The sequence below is a fragment of the Python bivittatus genome, unplaced genomic scaffold, assembly GCF_059951505.1.
Source record: "Python bivittatus isolate LINGU-HERP-01145 unplaced genomic scaffold, Pbiv_v1 ctg000480_np1212, whole genome shotgun sequence".
NCBI lineage: Eukaryota > Metazoa > Chordata > Lepidosauria > Squamata > Pythonidae > Python > Python bivittatus.
Genome location: NW_028277075.1, coordinates 53,808,341 through 53,828,837, shown reverse-complemented (window position 1 = coordinate 53,828,837; position 20,497 = coordinate 53,808,341). Strand labels below are relative to the sequence as shown.

General features: G+C 37.3%; 1 protein-coding gene across 7 annotated transcripts in view; it reads right to left on the bottom strand.

Moving 5' to 3' along the window:
- The window catches only part of GALNT18 (polypeptide N-acetylgalactosaminyltransferase 18), a 327,346-nt gene that overhangs the window by 131,099 nt on the left and 175,750 nt on the right, over window positions 1-20,497 (bottom strand). For all 7 annotated transcript variants that reach the window (XM_088145930.1, XM_088145932.1, XM_088145929.1 and 4 more), the window contains exon 3: window positions 15,185-15,351. In XM_088145930.1, the coding sequence (XP_088002056.1) occupies window positions 15,185-15,351 (167 nt within the window). The remainder of the gene's footprint in view (window positions 1-15,184; window positions 15,352-20,497) is intronic.

Here is a 20,497-nt window from a genome sequence, read left to right as displayed (position 1 = left end):
GAAGAGGTGGGGATACCTTAGGTTTTTTTTACTGTGAAAAGCCTGTTTTAAGACTTACACCCCAGTTCTCATGTTTGCGTACAACCTCAAAACGGTGAAGAAGTGTGCTTTTCAGTTTTCAGCAACTATCCTTAAAAGGTTTCAAGGGCTGCAAAAATGAAATAGGAAGACTGTAAGGTGCCACCCTACTTTACATGAGCTAAGTTTGTGAAAGGGTTCTAGAATTCCTTCTCAGTTCAGCAAACATGAATGCAAACAGAAAAGATTCACCATTAACTTCCTTGCCTTTGGCTCTTATCAAGAAGCTATGTTGATCTGTACTGTGATTCCAGTTTTTATTCTATAAAACCTTTCTTTTTAATCTTGGCTATGGTGAGCAGAATATTGTAGTGTTTTTCTCTCCTCTCACATTTGAAATCTAGTTCTGTATTATGAAGATAGTGGATTCACAGTGCCAAAAAGAGTCTCATTGAAAATATTTTCCAAAGCTTTCCCTAAATAGGAAACATGCCTGCTAAGTTATGCTGTCTTCCAAACGACATACAGTTCTACCTCCAGCAGTAATAAAATTGCATACTGCCATGCTCATTTTATAAAATATCTTTGGGAGTTGCTGCAAAGTTATTCTCTAAGAGGAATCACACCAACATATAATGCAATTTGGTTTTCTTTTAGCATATTTTAATGAACCCTGCTATTGTGGTTTGTAAACCAAGGTTTATGGCTCAGAATGCTATGAGAACTCAGCCAACTGCAATTTATTCCATAAATCACAGACTATGCTTTGTTCATGATTTGATGTGATCTGTAAACCAGCTTTTGGGATCCTTCATCAGGCAAAATCTGATGAAGGATCCAAACCCTAACTAATAAAATATAAAATTTCTAGATATTATTTAAGTAATTGTCTACATTTTTAAACATAAACAATGTTTTTGCCTCCTGAAATATCCATGGGCAATTTCTCTGTGTGCTTCTCTACAATGTTTTAAATGTGATAGAGGAAATGTACTATAATCTGCAGCTGATTAAACTCCGTTTGATAGTTTCTGATGAAATGGGAATATTATCCTGCAGTACTTTTGGTTAAATGGAAAGCTTTCCACTGATCAGGCTATATATCCAATTTATTATAACTCAAGTCTTCCTCTCAATGTGCTTGCTTTACAACCATTAAAAGGAGTTTAATAAACTCTTCTGATAATTTACGCTCTCAGAGGTAGCTCTTAGAAGGTTTTTTTTTTTTTAAGTGTTTTATTTTTGCATTTTGGCTTGATTAAAAGAACAAAAAATACTTTGTATTTTCGCTTGATTCAATTCTGATGTGGGGAAAATGGTTCATATGTGGAAAATTTTGAAAGGACAATCTCAAAGCCAAAGTGCACTGGAGATGCACAAAAGTCACCTTTTGTTTTTCTTTTGGCCCACTCAAAACGAGGGCTCCCCAGATGGGAGACAAGTGGTACGACATACTCCAGATACCTGGTTAAGCAAGAGGTTGCTTCTTTGTGACGTCTGAGAAACAATGCGCATGTTGAAAAGAGCGCAAAATCAGGTTCCCATATTATTTCTGCCTAAGGTTCTATAAATTTTCCCTTGCAGTAAACAGCAGATGAAGTGACCAATCCTATTCCATTAAAAGAAAAGGACATTTGATAAGTCAGATTATCTCCAGAATAAACTTTTCCCCAGTATCTTCTATATCTGTCTCACAGTCAAGGTGAGACAAGAGAGAAAGCAAAGGTGTATACAGCATAGGTACTGTAATTCAGACAAATGGATGATTTCCATAGCATGACTATAGAACCCAGAATTGTCATTGGGCATTTCTTCAGGCCCCAGGAAAAGGGCCTATAGATAAAGAACAGCCGTTATCCATATTATTGTTTTAAATTACTTCCTGCTTCTTTTACAAAGGTCTTCCCAGGAAAAAGAAATAACCTCAGAAGTTCAGTACACAGATGGAGGGGAAAGGGGAGGTATTTTCTCGACACTCCTTTCAAACCACATTAACTCTGGGAAAGTGTAAGAAAAAGGCTTTCTATCAAATTCCCCAAATTATACAGGATAATTTCTTTAGCATTGACAGCAAAATCCTAAACTTTGGAATGGGATTTATGGCCAAACTAATAGGAACTGTCCATTGGATTTGGAATGGCATTTTTCTTTATTTCTTTTTTCAGGAATGGATGTCACTTCATTTAAAAAAAAAAAAAAAATCAGGAGTTTTATACATTTAGAAAACCTCCCTCTGGTGGAACGGAGCCTCTAATCTGAAAGCTGCCTACTACATAATGCTTTTGTAATGTGCATTATATTTCAATGCTTGATTCTGAATCCATATGCTGCTCTGAAGTCAGGCGCTGGAATCTTCAGGGGTCTAGGGTAGCATTGCAACAACAGTTTTAATGACCTATTATCTTGGGCTCTATTGCCTTAGGCCTCAAAGTCTCATTAAGAATCTCAAGTATTTAATGTGCTGTAATTGTTTTTCTAAGGAGTAAAAAAAAAACCCTAAAAAACCAGAGTGTTTTTCTTTTACTTTTCCTGAAGCCAGGTCTTGTCTCACTTGAATAATCTGAGATATCTATTCTCCAGACTCATTAGGGTACATTACTGCTCTTCAGTCATTCCAATATTCATCCTTGGAATGGAAATGGAGATGAACACCCAGTCTCTATAGCTTTTACCTCTAGCCTCCCTGTCTTGATGGGGAAAGTCTGTCATGAATCTGTAATCTTCTTTGCCTTAATGCTGTACGCTGCCCTGTGCTATCAGTTTACTTGATGCCTTCAAGGACACGCCAACGCATTTCACAGATAAGATGGTAAATGCATTTTTTTCTATAGATGGAACGGTAATAAGGATTACCTTTTGTATTTAGTCTATATTCATTCAGCACCAGTTCATTCTTATCTTATACATTTTAAGTACTTCATTTCCACTGCCTTCAAATTACTTTTATGTTTTCCCTGACATCCAAATTCTCACTTCCATATAATAAAGTGGGCAGAATCCCACTGCGATACAAGTCATGTTTACTTCTTTTGACAAACATTCCTTCTGCTTCCTCTCAAACCATTATTCCATTTTATCTATCTATCTATCTATCTATCTATCTATCTATCTATCTATCTATCTATCTATCTATCATGGGGCAAAAAAGCATTTAGTCAGCCACCAATTGTGCAAGTTCTCCCACTTAAAAAGATGAAAGAGGCCTGTAATTTTCATCATAGGTATACCTCAACTATGAGAGACAAAATGGGAAAAAAATCCAGAAAATCACATTGTCTGATTTTTAAAGAATTTATTTGCAAATCATGGTGGAAAATAAGTATTTGGTCAATATCAAAAGTTCATCTCAATACTTTGTTATATATCCTTTGTTGGCAATGACAGAGGTCAAACGTTTTCTGTAAGTCTTCACAAGGTTTTCACACACTGTTGCTGGTATTTTGGCCCATTCCTCCATGCAGATCTCCTCTAGAGCAGTGATGTTTTGGGGCTGTCGCTGGGCAACACGGACTTTCAACTCCCTCCAAAGGTTTTCCATGGGGTTGAGATCTGGAGACTGACTAGGCCACTCCAGGACCTTGAAATGCTTCTTACGAAGCCACTCCTTCGTTGCCCGGGCGGTGTGTTTGGGATCATTGTCATGCTGAAAGACCCAGCCACGTTTCATCTTCAATGCCCTTGCTGATGGAAGGAGGTGTTCACTCAAAATCTCACGATACATGGCCCCATTCATTCTTTCCTTTACATGGACCAGTTGCCCTGGTCCTTTTCAGAAAAACAGCCCCAAAGCATGATGTTTCCACCCCCATGCTTCACAGTAGGTATGGTGTTCTTTGGATGCAACTCAGCATTCTCTCTCCTCCAAACACGACGAGTTGAGTTTAGACCAAAACATTCTACTTTGGTTTCATCTGACCAAATATGACATTCTCCCAAACCTCTTCTGGATCATCCAAATGCTCTCTAGCAAACTTCAGGTGGGCCCGGACATGTATTGGCTTAAGCAGGGGGACACATCTGGCACTGCAGGATTTGAGTCCCTGGCAGCGTAGTGTGTTACTGATGGTAGCCTTTGTTACTTTGGTCCCAGCTCTCTGCAGGTCATTCACTAGGTCCCCCCATGTGGTTCTGGGATTTTTGCTCACCGTTCTTGTGATCATTTTGACCCCACAGGGTGAGATCTTGCGTGGAGCCCCAGATCAAGGGAGATTATCAGTGGTCTTGTATGTCTTCCATTTTCTAATTATTGCTCCCACAGTTGATTTCTTCACACCAAGCTGCTTGCCTATTGCAGATTCAGTCTTCCCAGCCTGATGCAAGTCTACAATTTTGTTTCTGGTGTCCTTCAACAGCTCTTTGGTCTTGGCCATAGTGGAGTTTGGAGTGTGACTGTTTGAGGTTGTGGACAGGTGTCTTTTATACTGATAACAAGGTCAAACAGGTGCCATTACTACAGGTAACGAGTGGAGGACAGAGGAGCATCTTAAAGAAGTAGTTACAGGTCTGTGAGAGCCAGACATCTTGCTTGTTTGTAGGTGACCAAATACTTATTTTCCACCATGATTTGCAAATAAATTCTTTAAAAATCAGACAATGTGATTTTCTGGATTTTTTTTCTCATTTTGTCTCTCATAGTTAAGGTATACCTATGATGAAAATTACAGGCCTCTCTCATCTTTTTAAGTGGGAGAACTTGCACAATTGGTGGCTGACTAAATACTTTTTTGCCCCACTGTATGTATGTATGTATGTATGTATGTATGTATGTATGTATGTATCTATCTATCTATCTATCTATCTATCTATCTATCTATCTATCTATCTATCTATCTATCTATCTATCTTTTCACTACAACACTCATTAACCATATTAACATACCTCTTTCATACTGGTCACTCACTTTTGTATTCAATCCACACTGATTTCATACTCATTCATTCGTCACCCTATCTCTTCTTTTTTTACCACCAAATTTAAGTAACCCATTCCCACTGTGTTCAAACTACTTTCATATTTCTCATGACATAACCAGCTTTTCCCTTCATATAACAAAGTACTCAGAAACATATTGTTATACATATTTTCACTTCTGCTGATCAATATTCATTCCTTGCAACAGTCTATATACTATCCACTGTCTCTCTACCAGATTTTGCATGCTTTAAAAATTATGAATTCATTTTCCCATTTCAGGAAATATTCTATTATGGTACACAAATTCATTTGCTTATTTTTGCCTCTTGGCATTTATGTGTAGCTTGCAATTGTTCATTCTTTCTCAGTCAGGGTGCTAGATATAATAATTTTCAGAACCACACTCCTGATCACATCATGCAATCTAATATTTGGATTAGATCATTTGAGGTCATAGCCTAACACAAGCTATATATTTTGTTGCAAGGTCTACCAGTCTCTTTTCTTTTCCTTATTATATCCTCTTCCTTTCCTTTTTTTTGGGGGGGGGGGTTCAAGTCCGTTTTTGACTCCTGGTGACTACCTGGACAAGTCCCTGCAGTTTTCATGGCAAGATTTCAAAAGTGGCTTGCCATTGATTTCTTCCAAGGGCAGAAAGAGAGTGACTGGCTCAAGGCCACCCAGCTGACTTTGTGCCTAAGGCGGGACTAGAACTCACAACCTCCTGGTTTCTAGCCTGATGCCTTAACCACTACACCAGAATGGCTCTCCTTCCTTTCTTTTACCTCTTTTTTTATTCAATCCCACTGTCAAATGCCTCTCCTTTCTCTTAACTACTCCCCTAAATTCTCTTAGCTTTTTGACTACCTTCCTTACAAGGAATTGGCTAGCTAACCTTTTATTTGTGTTTTATCAGATCTTGTGTTTTATCTTTCATCCACAACCTGTACAGAATAGATTGTCTCCCAGATCTGGGTGCCACCAACCCACAGTGTCTTTGTCTCATCAGGATTAATTTGCCTGATTACTAAAATGAGACAGCACTTTAGCATCTACATCTAATGAGAAAGAGAAACAGAGTCCTCCTCCTCCTCCTCCTCCTCCTCCATCATCATCATCATCATCATCATCATCATCTTCATCATCTTTGTACAGATATATTCAATGTAACAATTATATCCACTTCTGCATCAGGAGGCCTTATTCACAGTCACTCATTTGGACTACTGCAATATGTTATATATTAGACTGCCTTTGAAGACCACTTGGAAATTTCAGCACATCCAGACTGCAGCAGCATGAATATTTATAAGCATATCTGATTTCACCCATGTGGCACAAGGTACATTGGTTACTGTTGGCTTCCATGTACAATTCAAGGTGCTGGTTATCACCAATAAAACATGGTAATCTATGGATACCTACGGGACCCCTCTCTCCAATTATTCCTGCCTGTCTGGAAACTAGAGGTCCCAGCAGCAAAGCAACTGCATCTTTTGGGATTTCAGAAGTGTGTCTTCTCTGTGGCTGTCTCTGCCCTTTGGCACAACATTCCTCCCAAAGTCCATATGGCTTTAGGGAAGCTGGGAAAACCTGATTTTTCCAACAGGCCCTGGACAGAGCGATTTGTGACCCCATTGGTATACATTGCTTGTATTTCTGTTTCCCAATGTGTATGATTTACGTTTGTTTATTATTGGCTTGGTTTAGCCTTTTTAAAAAATGTTCTTTTATCTTGTATGCTGCCTAAGGTTTTTTTGACAATTGTGAGGGGTAATAAATTTATTACATAAACAAAAAAACAATACAGTGAAACCTTATCCAAACTCATGGATGACCTGACCTAATGACTACATGTAACTATTAAAGAGCACAGTTTAAATATGTAAAAGTAAAATAAAATAAAAAGTAAAATAAGTAAAAGTGGAACGACTTTAACACCCTGAATTCTTATACCAGATCACCAAGAAATCCATGGTATCAGAAGCCACCGAGAGACCAAGGAAAATTAAACAGGATCTCTTTCTCAACAAAATGTATTCATGAGGGCAATTAAGCTATCTCATTGATAAAGCCTGCCCTAAACTCAAATTACATTTGGTCTAGATAATCTGTTTTCCTCAAAAACAGTTCCAAGTTGAATTTTATATCCTCTCGGACCTTTTGTTCAAAGAGAAAAGGTTTAAAACTGGGAGGTGGTTGTTACTATCTTATAGTTCCAGCAAGGAAGAAATGGTTTCAGGTTTCCTCCTTCAAGATGGCTGGTACCAAGACTGAATAATTTGTTCAGATTAGTACAGTTGCCTTGCAGCAGCTTTTAGTCTCTTCTAAATTTGGGATTTTATGACTTGAAAATAAATCAATTTGCTTTTGAAATCTTAATCTTGTCTACCATTTTCTATGTATGCTATATATATTTTTCCAACAAAATGTCACGGCACTTTAGTAAAGGATAATCCCTATTCTTTACGATGTGAACCTGACCAACCATGTGCTTTACTATATAAAGATCTTTAAATGTTCACAGATTCAAGATGTAATTTGATTTAGGAATATGGTATTTTTTCAACTTCATAAAGCACAGTGTTCTCCACATGTTATTTGATTCTGCCTTTTCATTTTTCCAGTTATTTTGACCATGTGCAAATCTGTTACTGCTCGGAAAGATTGCTTCAGATGTAAGATGCTATTTTTTGAAGCATTAAGCAGCAATTTAGCAGGCGCTGGGCCAAAATTTAACAGCAACAGAGCCATGCAGGAGCTGGTTCTAAGTAATCATGAGAAAATGGATAACACTTAGTAATTCTGTCAAGATGGTCTCAGCTGACAATTGCAAGTAACAGTGATTCATTTTTCCTTGTTTAGCATACACAAGGATTCCAGACAGGAATCCCATTAGTAATCAGAGAATATTATATTCCAAGTTCTTCTGAACTAAGAAAAAATGAGTTTCTGCTACATAGCTGGAACTCTGCAATATATTTCAGTCTGGCCACAGTGAAGTAGTCAACTATAGACTATAGCCTAAAGATAACTTGTTACTGCTAATTGTAAGTTCAATCACTTTTTATTTTTAGTTTTGGATAACATGGCAAATCAGAAATGAAAGACATATGTCACACTAACTGGGAATTCTGGGAGCTCTAGTCTAACACATCCAGAAAATATCAAATTGGAGAAGATCAAAAGTCATGGATTATATAATTTCATTGCTCTTGAGCTAATTAAAAGGAGTTCAGTTGGAGACTTGGAAAGATGTAAGGAAAAAAAAAATAAGATGAAGCTTTAGAATAGTAGCATAGTAATTTTACAATGAGTTTGTTAGCCCTAGGAATATTTTATTTAGAGTGGCATATAATTAGCCTTAACATAAACTTAGATGGATTTCTGATACACAGTATATAACTTTGGAGGATTAAAGTGTAAAAAATATATAAACCTTTTAAAACAGATGAAGCATTTTTCCTTTCAAATTATTTTTACCAAAACTCCCAAGGAAAAGCTGACAGATGAAATGTTAAATAAAGCTACCAAAGATGCCTCATTAAGTTAGAATTTGCATACTTCCAAATCTGCTTCCCATCATTTTAGTGGCATTCATACAATCGCATCTTTATAGTTTTCCCTTATTTTTTTAAGAGGACTTCAAAGAAGATTAAGTGGAGGCTCCACAACTATAATTGGAAGAAAACTCTTCTTGGGTTTAGCAAAAATCAAAGATAATTTGCCAGACACATGTCAACGTCCATGAATAAGTTACTGCTGGTTATTTCTCAAGATAAATGTGAAGAAATGATACATAAACATACCACCAATTTCATACCAAATGTCAAGGCAGTGTTAAAAAGTAAGATAATTCAAGAACTAGTATTTAACATAAACAGTTTCTTAAAAACTTGATTATGAAATGTTTTTATGTTGCTGCTTATGTGACTGTGAGCCACCTAGGATTATTGTATAAAATAGGTGGCCATATAAGTCTTATAAATAAATAAATAAATATTTTCCCCCTTCGACCGAGAAATTGCCTTTGGAATCTTTAATCAGTTTTCAACCAATACTGTTACCATACTAAGCCAACTGTTTCTCTCCTAGGAGCTATAACATAAACATGGGCCAAAATTAGGGTTTCCACAGATATAAACATAGACAAATCACATTAACCATAAACATAAAGAAAATTATTCCTCCCACTGCCTTTTCTGGTTCGTAGTGGCACGTAGTAAGTTCAATTATTTTTAAAAGAGATGAAGGTTTTGGGCACGGTGAAGTGTTTCCTTCTGAATCAAAGAGTGTTGGCAGAGTATTTAAATAAACAAGTGGTCTAGCAGGTTGATAAACTAAAACTACATTTGGTTCTGAAGCAAAGTAGGCTCAAAGATTTCAAAGCAATGGAAACAGTCTTTAAAATGGAGATTTACAGTAGCACTGAATGAAAATAGCACAGAACACGTTAGGCCTTTTCTTTATAAACACAAGAAGCTTTACTTAATGTTAACTCCAGAAAATCCAAAATAGATTTCTTAGCAACAAGGAGTTAAATACTATGAGTGTGCAGTGCTCAGGTTCCTTTTGGAAGTGCTGTGTTTGCACTCCCACGCCTTCCAAAGCAATTTTTCTGAATTGAATCAAAGCACGGCACAGCCTGCTAAATAGGTTTTCCAGTTAGGACTGTACTTGGAGTGACCCCTGCTACTATATTTCTTGCACAAGGGGGAAAAAAATCAGTCTTCGTTACTTTATGCCATTGGTAGTTCAAAGGGAATCTTCTCTGAAAGGTGCTATTGCAAGGAAAAGGAGGGGTACACCTTAGCCCTCCCTTCTATTAATCACAAGCCTGTTCTGGGCCACAATATTTAAAAATTTGCATTTTTAAAAATCACCAAACTTAAAGACACCAAGAGAGCAACAGGTCAACAAATACCATTCTAACGTGTCAGTTGTAACTGGAAATCTGTATCAAGAAACAGGATGGATCTCCAGATTTCCAGGTTTGAAGGTTATAGAAAATAAGCCATAGTTTTCTCATATTTGTTTAATTTTTCTTGCATGAAGATTCAACAGGATATGTCATTGGTCTCTCAGTGCATTCTGCAACTTGTTTAATTCAGTTTTCCTTTCCTTGACAACAATTGTTTTGATCATATAGAATTGTTCATTGTAGGAGGAGAGCCAAGTCAGTCTATGGCAGCTGCAAACCAGGAGGAGTCTGGTAGGACCTTTTCTGACTAATGCATTTTATTAAAAGGCATAAGCTTTCATGAGCTGCAGCAGCCTTTTAATAAAACACATTACTTGGAAAAGGTTCTGCTAAACTCCACATAATTTTTCAGTCACCCAGTTCTCTGCAATGTCCTGTGATACAGAATAAAGGAATGAAAACAAGGACATTAATTTTGGATGCTGTCTCCTTTGAGATATCTCTTGTGGGTGTCTTAAGGAAACATTTGCAGAGGTTGAGTGGAATAATCAACATTTCTCTGGGGGTTTAGATTTAGAGCAAGTTCATACACAGTGCATACATTACTCAGCATTTGGATTTCAAGGTTTTCCTAATATAGAAAGAATGGAGGGCAGGTAGTCTTCAGTTAACGACGGCAGTTGGGACCAGAATTTCTATCGCTAAGCAACGTGGTCATAAAGCGCAATGTCACATGACCGTACTGCTTAGGGATAGCACTTCTGGTTGCCATTGTTAAGCAAATCCTGCAGTGCCATTAAGTGTGATGTCACATGGTTGCCCATTTGCAACCTCCTGCCAACCTCCCCATTGACTCTGCTTGTTGGAAGCTGGTAGTGAATGTCGCAAATAGTGATGTGTGACTGTGGGACACTGCAATGTCATAACTGCAAGCCAATCACCAAACACCTGGATCATAATCACATGTTCATGGGGATGCTGTGACGGCCAGAACTTTGAGGACCAGTCATAAGTACCACTAGTTCAACACCATTGTAAGTTCGAGTGGTCACTGAATGAGTGGTCCTTAAATGAGGACTACATGTAAAAGAATATAGAGGTGCTTATTTCTTTTAAATTCAAGTTGGTCTTTCTCCTGAAATTAGAAACATATCATGATTCTGGAGCAAACTTTTGTAAAAGCAAGAGTAAGACTTATGTGAAAGTCATAAGGATAAAATGAGAGAGAGGGAGGGAGGGAAGGAGGGAGGGAAGAGAAGGAGAGGGTAACCAGCAGCAAAGTGGATGGACTCAGTTACAGTTGCAGTGAGTGCACTGTTGGAAGATCTGAAAGACCAGGTTAGGGACTGATCATCATGGAGAAAATCTATCTAGGTGGTCACTGGGGTTGATGACACATAATCAATTAAAAAAAATTCAAAAAGTAAACTCTGCAGCAGCTACCCAGGGCAGAAATATTATGCGTTCCAGCTGATTTAATATTAGAAAATCCTACTGTGGACTTAAAAGAGAAAACGAGTACTCAATATGTTTTGTATGACATCTCTTTCATCCAGAAAGTATAACATAATGTTTAAGGGACTGCTTTAAACACAGATGTCACATTTTAAACAAAATCAGTCTTGCTCTAGAGATAGCATAAGCTACTTAATATTTACATAGATGCTTATATCCCACTTCTTCAATTCAGATGACTCTTGGATCAACTTTGAAGTATGTTTAAGTAATCAAATATAAAAACAAATTAAGGACAACAAATTCACAGTGGAAGAGTAAACCATCATAAAAGAAGTCTAACAGTTGGAACTGAAGAGACATTAGCCTCAATGCCTTCCTATAAAGAGCTTCCAAGAACTGGAGTTTCCTAACTGGAGAATCTACTTTTGGTCACTATTCTTTTTCCCTATGAAAGCCTCTGAAAATGATCTTACTGTTTGGGGAATTTCATCTAACAATTGTGGGGTTTTTATTTTATTTTTAGCCTACCCTATAGAGCATTTTCCTCACAGAAAGCATAATATTTTCAGGCATATTTAAATAATTAGGCGCCTTCTTCCTGGAGTGCCACAGGCAAAAGCAAAATAAATATTTGAGAATGTACAGGGAGATTCTGGCTTAAGTGACTTACTTGGTAAGGAAATGAGAGTACTGTAAGGATAAATGAGTAAATGGATAGTTCTCACACAATTGAGAAGTACAAAGTAGGGTTCCCTAGAAACTGGTGCTGGGACCAATGCTTTCTAACTTTTGTATACTCAGGAGTTAGTGTTAAGCAGGGAAGTGGCTATGTTTGCTGATGATACCAAACTGTTCAAGATGGTAAAATAAAAAAGAGATTGTGAGGTGTTCAAAAAGAATCTCTCCAGACCGGGAGAATGTATTTCTAAATGGCAAATGTAGCTCAGTGTAAAGAAATGTGAAATGATGCATGTTGATATAGAAAATTCAAAGTTCATCTATGTATTAATGGGATCCGAAGTATCAGAGATGGACCAGGAGTCACGGTAGACAGCTCAATGAAGATGTCAATTCAGTATGCAGCTGCTGTAAAACAAGGCAACTTCCCTGCTTGAAATTATTAGGAAGGGAAATGAAAACAGAATTGCTGATGTAATAATGCTGTTATAAAAATACATGGTGAAACCACACTTGGAACATGATGTATAGTTCTTGTCACTGTACTGTCACTGTACATTATAGGGCTGGAAAAGATGCAAAAAACAGCAACCAAGAGGATTAGGGACTAGAGCTTATAGGACTTATAGGACTTCCATTATAAGAATGGGCTATAGCAATGAAGGTTCTTTAGCCTGGAACGAAGGAGGTCAGGGGAGCCATGATAGAGATATATAAGTCTTTAAGGAATTTAAAGCAATTATTTATTAAAGATTTAATAAATCTTGCATGGCATAAATAACTTGGATAAACAGAGGTTTTTCCTCTCACACAAATAATGTTAGGGGAAGTATACATATAATCTAAACAGAGGGAGATTCAGGACAGACCATTTAAGGAGTAAGCCAAAAGTCAGCAGTTTTTAGGCCAGAGTTGGAAATTATGTAAACGCTTAACAACTACTCAGCTTCAAGATAACCAAGCACCATTAAAAGAGTCAATTATTGAATGGCACATATGGTAAGAAGAAAGCTATGAGTTTGAATCACCATGGGAATCAGAGGGACCTGCATATTCACACAGCAGTGGGCAACTGCTCATTTGACTTCCTCCTTGCTGACAATAAAGATACCTATCTAGAAGAGCTGTGTCTTTGAGACATCTTCTGACTTCTAGCCTAGGATCTGAGTTTTGCCATGTAAAGCCTGGAGGTTTGCAGTTTTCTGCTCAGTCTTGGTCACTCAGGCCCAGCCACCTCATTGCCCAAATTCGCTTCCATTCCTATGAGAGGAAAGGCATTGTCTCAAGATCAAAAACTGTCACAATGGCTACTGTTGACTGTTGATCAAATGGCCAATACTGTTCTCCAATAACAGAACCAAATGCTACCCAGATGGACCAGCTAGCCCAGACAATGAGTCAACTTGCCTAACAAATGGAACAGAACTAACCATCAGAACTAGGGGAACCCAAACTGAGCCAAACACTTTTCGGCTAGAAAAATATGATGGAATCCAAATAAATTTAATTCTTTTCTTGCTCAATGTCTACTATATTCCTGAGACTACAGTAGATGATTCACCAGAGTGAGCCTTCATATAATTTATAATTAGCCTATCATTATATAATTTGTGTTCAATACAGAATTATGCTGCTGAGTTTCAACTACTATTTATTTATTTGTTTGTTTATTTATTAAATTTGTATGCCACCCATCTCCCCCAACAGGTGACTCTACCATAGGATATGGGCTAGCATGAAAGAGGCTTTAATCAAATCAGATCAAAGATGGGCTATCAGATAAAACATAAGACAAGCTCATTTATCAAGTTACCCAGACATCATGACTGCATAGAAAACTCAAGGAATTTCAGGAGAGTTCAGGCATGAAGAGAGACTAGTTGCTTTCATACCTTTCTCTTTCCATCCAATTTGGTATTTGAAACTTCAGAGGATAAAACTCTGCATTTGGTGGGCCCCAGAGAGATTCACTGCCTAAGAAAAGTTGTCACACCAAAGAACCCTGACACTTTGCCTGGGACTATGTACTTTGTTAACCTCCCCGCTTCTGAAGCATAGTTGTAGGAAGGACAGGCATTTTACCAACAGATGTGTTAAACACTCCAGATCAGGCATTTGTCATGCTTCTAGACTAGAAGAGCCAAAATGTAAGTGCAGCATAGTCATGGTGAGTTACACACCAACATTTAGCCATTACATGTAGCTATTACAGCCATTCTACAAATCCAGACAGTCACAGGAATACAACTGCAGACCACAGTAGCTTCTGCAATCACAGGCAACAGCCCTGAATCAACTAATACTCACAACTATATTTTCCATACACTGCCTGTACAATCTTTTGTTAGGGTTCAGACTGTTGATGGTTGAGTTTTGTTTGCTCAGACAGAGCACCTGGAACCTCAAAACCTCACCAAGCATTCCTCCAATTTTATTTTGTCTCCCTAACTGCTTTTTCCAATAGTCCACCTACATTCTTCCCCTCATTTTTGAAATCTTATCCAAACTGGACCTCAAAGGAGCTTACAATCTGATTGTAACTGTTTCATTTGTTTTTATTTTTGTTGGGCAATAATTTTTTTTTCTGTCTGAGCTGTGTCTATGAAACTTTTGCTGAGTTCAAACCTAGGATCTGACTATTGCCATGTAAGGTCTGGAGCTGAGCTTGACAAAAAGAAAGAGGGAAATACTTTTTTATATGGCACATAATTAAACAGTGGTAAAAGTTGTGGTAAGGGCAAGCAACTGGGATGGTTTTAAAAAAAGACTAGACAGGTTCATGGAATATCAGGAAATCAATGGCTAAATCAATGGATAGTTGTCTATTAATTCCTCAATCATATGCATCTTGACTTAAATACTGCTTGCTGGGAAATGGAATCAGAAGGAGGCTATCAGCCTCCTGCTCAGGCTGGTGAGCTTTCCAAAGGCACCCAGTTGGCCACTGTAAGACAGAGTGCTGGACCAGATGGGCCTAATAGCCTGATGAAGGGTTCTTTTTATGAAAGGATGCACTGAGTGCCGATATAAAAGGAGAAACAAATATTGGGGAATCAGGGATCTTGACTAGATTTGTCCTTTACAGCATCTTGCCAACTACAGCATCAAAGTCATCTTGAATACAGAATGATTTCATTAAGAATGCATCAGAACACACACAAAAACATACCAACTCTTTGGTACATACTACTCACCATTATTACTATTGTCATCCACTAAAATAATCTCTTTCAACAAATGAGCAGGAGTCCTGTCGATGGCAGAATGAATGGACCGCAGAATCACTGAAAGAGCTTCATTCACAAATATGAAAACAATGCTGACCTCAGGAAGATTCTCTGGAAAGGTGAGGTTTTTGCACCTTTGGGGGGAAAAAAGAGAATCTAGTCTAAATTTGTTACTGAAATATTTAAAGTAGCAAATTTGTACCCATACTTGAGAAATTCCAGGTGATTCCAAGCTTAATGTGAGTGAACCCTGTAACAACAAAACAAAGATATTCAGAGACAGTGGTTCACCCAAAACTGTATATATGTTTCTTTACTGAATATATACTTTAACATTTGAGAAATGGCTTAAACTATGTTGATGAGCAAGGACCTTTCAGATGACCAAAAAACTCCCAACACCTGACTTTTCTTGTCACATGAAATCTTCTTTCAATCTTGATTGGTTCCTGCCTAGCTGCTGGAAAAGGCATACATATTTCATTTAAGTTATTTAAACTGTATGCTATCTCATTGTTAGACCCACTGGAGATTGCCATGACTGAGCTGAAGTAGCAGTATTTTCCAGTGTCGTCATACTTCAGATGATCAGTACTTCAAAACCATCTTGATTACCCCAGTCAACTGGATCTTTGGCCCCCAAACAGTAGTTGATTTTCTGGAAACTCATCATTCTCCACAGATTAAAAAGAAAATTCTCAAAAATAATCTTTAAAATTCATGCATTACTTGAAACTGTCAAATGGCAGCATTTCAAAACAAGGGTAAAAAAGATTAAAGCTTAGATATGATCATTAGATGGGTGCTTATACACACTTTCCTCCTTATTAACCCATATTAAGTTATTTAACCTGAATATAATGCTGCATATTTTAAGCATGACCCTAATTTTGTGAAATGCTTGGCTTGTTATAACTAGTTGATTTTAATATACTTGTTAACATGCACTCTCAAAGCCATTTCTTTGCACCATATCTCTAAACAGAGATTACCAGATACTGTATGTTGTCATTATCATTTGTGAAGGTATTTTATATTAAAGTAAGAGGATCTTGTATATCTATAGTCCCTCTAATAACTTCCAGTTGTGTCTAGTGGTTCACCTATGTGATGATTCTCAAAATAATGTGCAAATCCAAATGAACTGTTGTCATGGTTGCTGGAAAAATATATGCAAAAGGATAGTGTTAATGTTCTATTTCAAACACAGTTGACAGAAAAGGGAAAGGTATTCAGTAGGTCTTTCCATAAGTATTCATATATGTGCTCAGGATGGTATTACTGTTGTTCCTCATAACAGAAGGAGTAAGGTAAGCAGCATGCAGATAGTTCCCTTAGGATAATGAGGAATTATTCTACCATATTAAGCTACCCATTTGCAATCTGTTGTCAAATGCATTCCCATCACAAATATATTGAATTCCATTTTGCATTCTATTAAAATGCAAAGTTCTCTTACAGAAGCTCCCAAACACTACAGACGTGGCAAAGCTATTTGGCATTCCAAGCCCCTTCAGTTCAGACAAATACACCTTTTAGGGGGCAGGAATAGGATGCACATCTTCTCTATATTGCTCCAATTGTAGTACATATGATTTAGTCTGTGTATTTTTAATGTGTTCCTTTAGTGCACAATATTGCACCTCCTGCTTACTTTTTTTTAATGTCCTTCTGTGTTCACTGGTCTGATTGAAACTGCTCAATGATATGAAAGTCAGGAAAGAAATTAAAGAATAAATCTGCAGTCAGTTTGTGGATGAGAAGCATCAAATGAGGTGTTGGTTGGGGAAAGGAGCAACACTGTCAGGAAACACCAGGAGAAGTTCTTGGTGAAAGCAGAACCAAGCAAAAACCAAAGAACAAGGAGAGCCGTCATTCAGGCAAGTACTAGGAAGTAGATGTGAGGGCTGGAGCCAGACCCTAAGAGAAGAATATCAAAAGGGATACAGCAAAAAGGAAAAAAAGTGTCAATTTATGCTCTTAACTATTTTTAGTAGAAAAGCAGGATAAAATATTACAAATAAACACAAGGGCCTGAATATAAAGTGTGGCAGTAACAGTGAAGGATGTCTGTTACTGTCAGTCAAAAATTGCACTAAGTATGGCTTGGGCCCCGGTTACTTTCAGGACCATCTTCTTCAGGTTATTTCCGGTCACTTGCAGGACCATCTTCTCTGCCAGCACTACATGGGCAAGCAGGGAGAGGATGCTCTGGGTGAAAGAGGCTGAGACCTAGAGAATGACATTTTCAGCAGTAGCTCCTTCTCTGTGAAACAGATTCCTCCTCTGAGATCATACGAGTTCCTACTTAATAGCATTTTGCTGAACGGCGAAATCAATCATCTTCAGGAGGGCATCTAGACCTACCTAATAGCAGCGATAGTTTTTGATTAATATTTTTATTACTAATAGTTTTGAATTTAATAGATTACTATTGTTGTTGGTCACATAGTCAGCCAGATGTTTAGACTGGATTTGTCATTTTTATCCACCTACTGAGTCCTTCCCAAGGACCTGGGATAGGGAGATGTTGTTGTTTGGTGGTGTTAAAGGTATTGTCGCAAGATATAAGCTGTTCCAAGTAAAGCTGCCTTTTGCAATTGATTGATGGTGATTTTGTCAGTACTGATGATGTTCAAGTGGTGCCCCAGATGTTTTGGGATTGCACCCAAGGCACCTATAACTATTGGTACTACCTTTGCTTTCTTTTGCCATAGTCTTTCTACTTCTATTTGCAAGTCTTTATATTTTGTGATTTTCTCCAGTTCTTTCTTTTCTATTCTGCTGTCTCCAGGTATTGCAATGTATACTATCCAGACTTTTTTGTCTTTCTTATCAACAATTGTTAAGTCTGGGGTGTTGTGTGGCAGGTGCTTGTCTGTTTGAATTCTAAAGTCCCAGAGCACTTTAGCTTCTTCATTTTCTATTACTCTGTCTGTTTTGTGGTCCCACCAGTTCTTGTTTGCAGGCAAATGGTATTTCTTGCAGACATTCCAATGCACCACTGTTGCCACTTCGTTATGCCATTGTTTGTAGGGAGTCTGTGCGATCTTCTTGCAGCAGCTGACTAGGTGGTCCACTGTTTCTTCAGCTTCTTTGCAGAGGCGGCGTTTGCTCTCTGTTGCTGTCTTCTCAATTCTGGCTTTGTATACCTTTGTTCTTAAGACTTGGTCTAGTGCAGCCTGAATTAGCCCCTCTGTCCCTTTCTTCAACTTTCCTGCTCTTAGCCATTGCCAGGTCTTGTTGTTATCTGCTTTGCCTCCTAGGTTGTGTGTGTGTGTGTGTGTGTGTGTGTGTGTGTACTGGCCATGTAATAGTTTGCCTTGCCATGTCTCTTTTCTGTTCTGCATTTGGTCTTTCTTATAGGCCAGTTTGGTTTCATGGTGTACTAGCTTCAGTGCATCTTCTTCACTTTCCTCAGATATTCTTCCAATGTCCCTTTTTCTTCTTCAACCATCTGGTGTACTTGTAACATTCCACACCCACCTATGCTGCTTGGTCCAGTCTTGAAAGTTTTGAACCAGAAACTAGTTTCAGTTTTGAAGGATGGTCCATTCAATTATTTGAAGAGTTCTAGATAAAGAAAGGAGAAAAAAACTGGAGGTCTCACCTGTGAGCTTTATTGCTCAGGGACTGAGAGGACACCACCCCTCTGAACCAGAAGGTTCAGAAATAAGAATGGAACTATCACTCTAGTTATTGTTGCTGTTCCAAAACCAACACTCAAATGCTACAGGTTGGTCCATTTTTTTTGCAACTGGAAATGGTAGTGTAATGTAGCAAGACTCTCTGTGGGTCTGGTTATAAAAATAATAATAATAATAATAATAATAATAATAATAATAATAATAATAATAATAATAATAATATATTAAACTTGAATGCCACCTTCATCCCTAACAACTCTGGACAGCTCTGCCTGAGATTGGACTATTACCCATCTAAATAATATAGAAATAATCTTTACCGAGAGAAAACAGCCCACAAACAGCTCAACAATCTAATATAGCTCTAGGCCACATAACAGACAGACAGAATGGATAGTCAAGAAAGGAACTTTGAAACATTTCCTAAGCAGAAAGAAATAGGTTCTCTTGGATACAGTATACATTTTCTTTACATACACCTCTTTATTTCTTCTTCAAGCTGTGCTCTTGAAAATCAAGCTGTGCTGTTGATTACAGGTGAAATTTAAAATAAAATTCCTTGGGATAAATTACAATAATTTGAAAGCTATCTTCTATTAAGATTCAACATGCTGCAAAGAAACCAAGGCTACTCAGTAAAACTCATAAGGGATGAGCTATTGTAGTGCAAATACTCTTTTTATTAATGTTTAACACGCTGCAAAAAATTAATGTTGCATGTCCATTATATTATCAGTTTGCTTAATATTTGTAGGCTCATGAATAATATTCCATGAATCAATAAGCTAACCAGGCTACTGCTGTATGTTCAGCTCAGTAAGTAAGAAGCCAGCCTTTAATATGCCTTCATATGTCAATATCAGTGCATAAACAAAGAACATTTGTAAGCATAAGATTTAGATTATAAAAGACCCACATGATTTTAAAAATGAGAAAAAATATTGAACAGTGTTGCCAAAAGTTCAAGGTATAATACAAGTACAACGAATTCTTGGTTGTTTAAGCTTCTTCTAGTATAGAGTTAATAATATTTCTGATTTCTTTCTTTCTTTAATATATTAGTTCTCAGACTACACATTAACCCATAACATAATCTTTGCCATTTACATGTTCTTTATAGGAAGCCAAGAACAAGAATTGTATATAAATTACTTTTATTCTTTTACATCAGGAAAGAAGACCCTATGATCACCCAAACTATCATAACTATCACTCGTTCAGTGCCAGTGTAAGTTTGAATGGTCGCTAAATGTGTGGTCGTTAAATGAGGACCTGTATTTTGCATAGGTATCTCCCATTCTCTTGCATGTGTACATGTATAGGCCATGATTTGGATAATATTTGTGTCCTATTTGCTACTCTTTTTACTTGACTGATGATTAAAGTAGGAAATATGTAGTTATCCAGTTTCCCATTTCATCTAAAACTATGAATATCAGCTCACAAAAAAGTTGTATTAAGCCATTCTTCGAATTTGTTTCAATAGTTTGTGTTTGAGCTATACCTAAAAAGTATATTATTTTAAGTTGTAACTGAAATCTATAGTTTCTTAGCTTAATTGTTTAACTTAGATTTTTTTTCTTTCTATCAATAAATGATGGAATGATAGTTAGAAATCATTTGGGGGTCATGA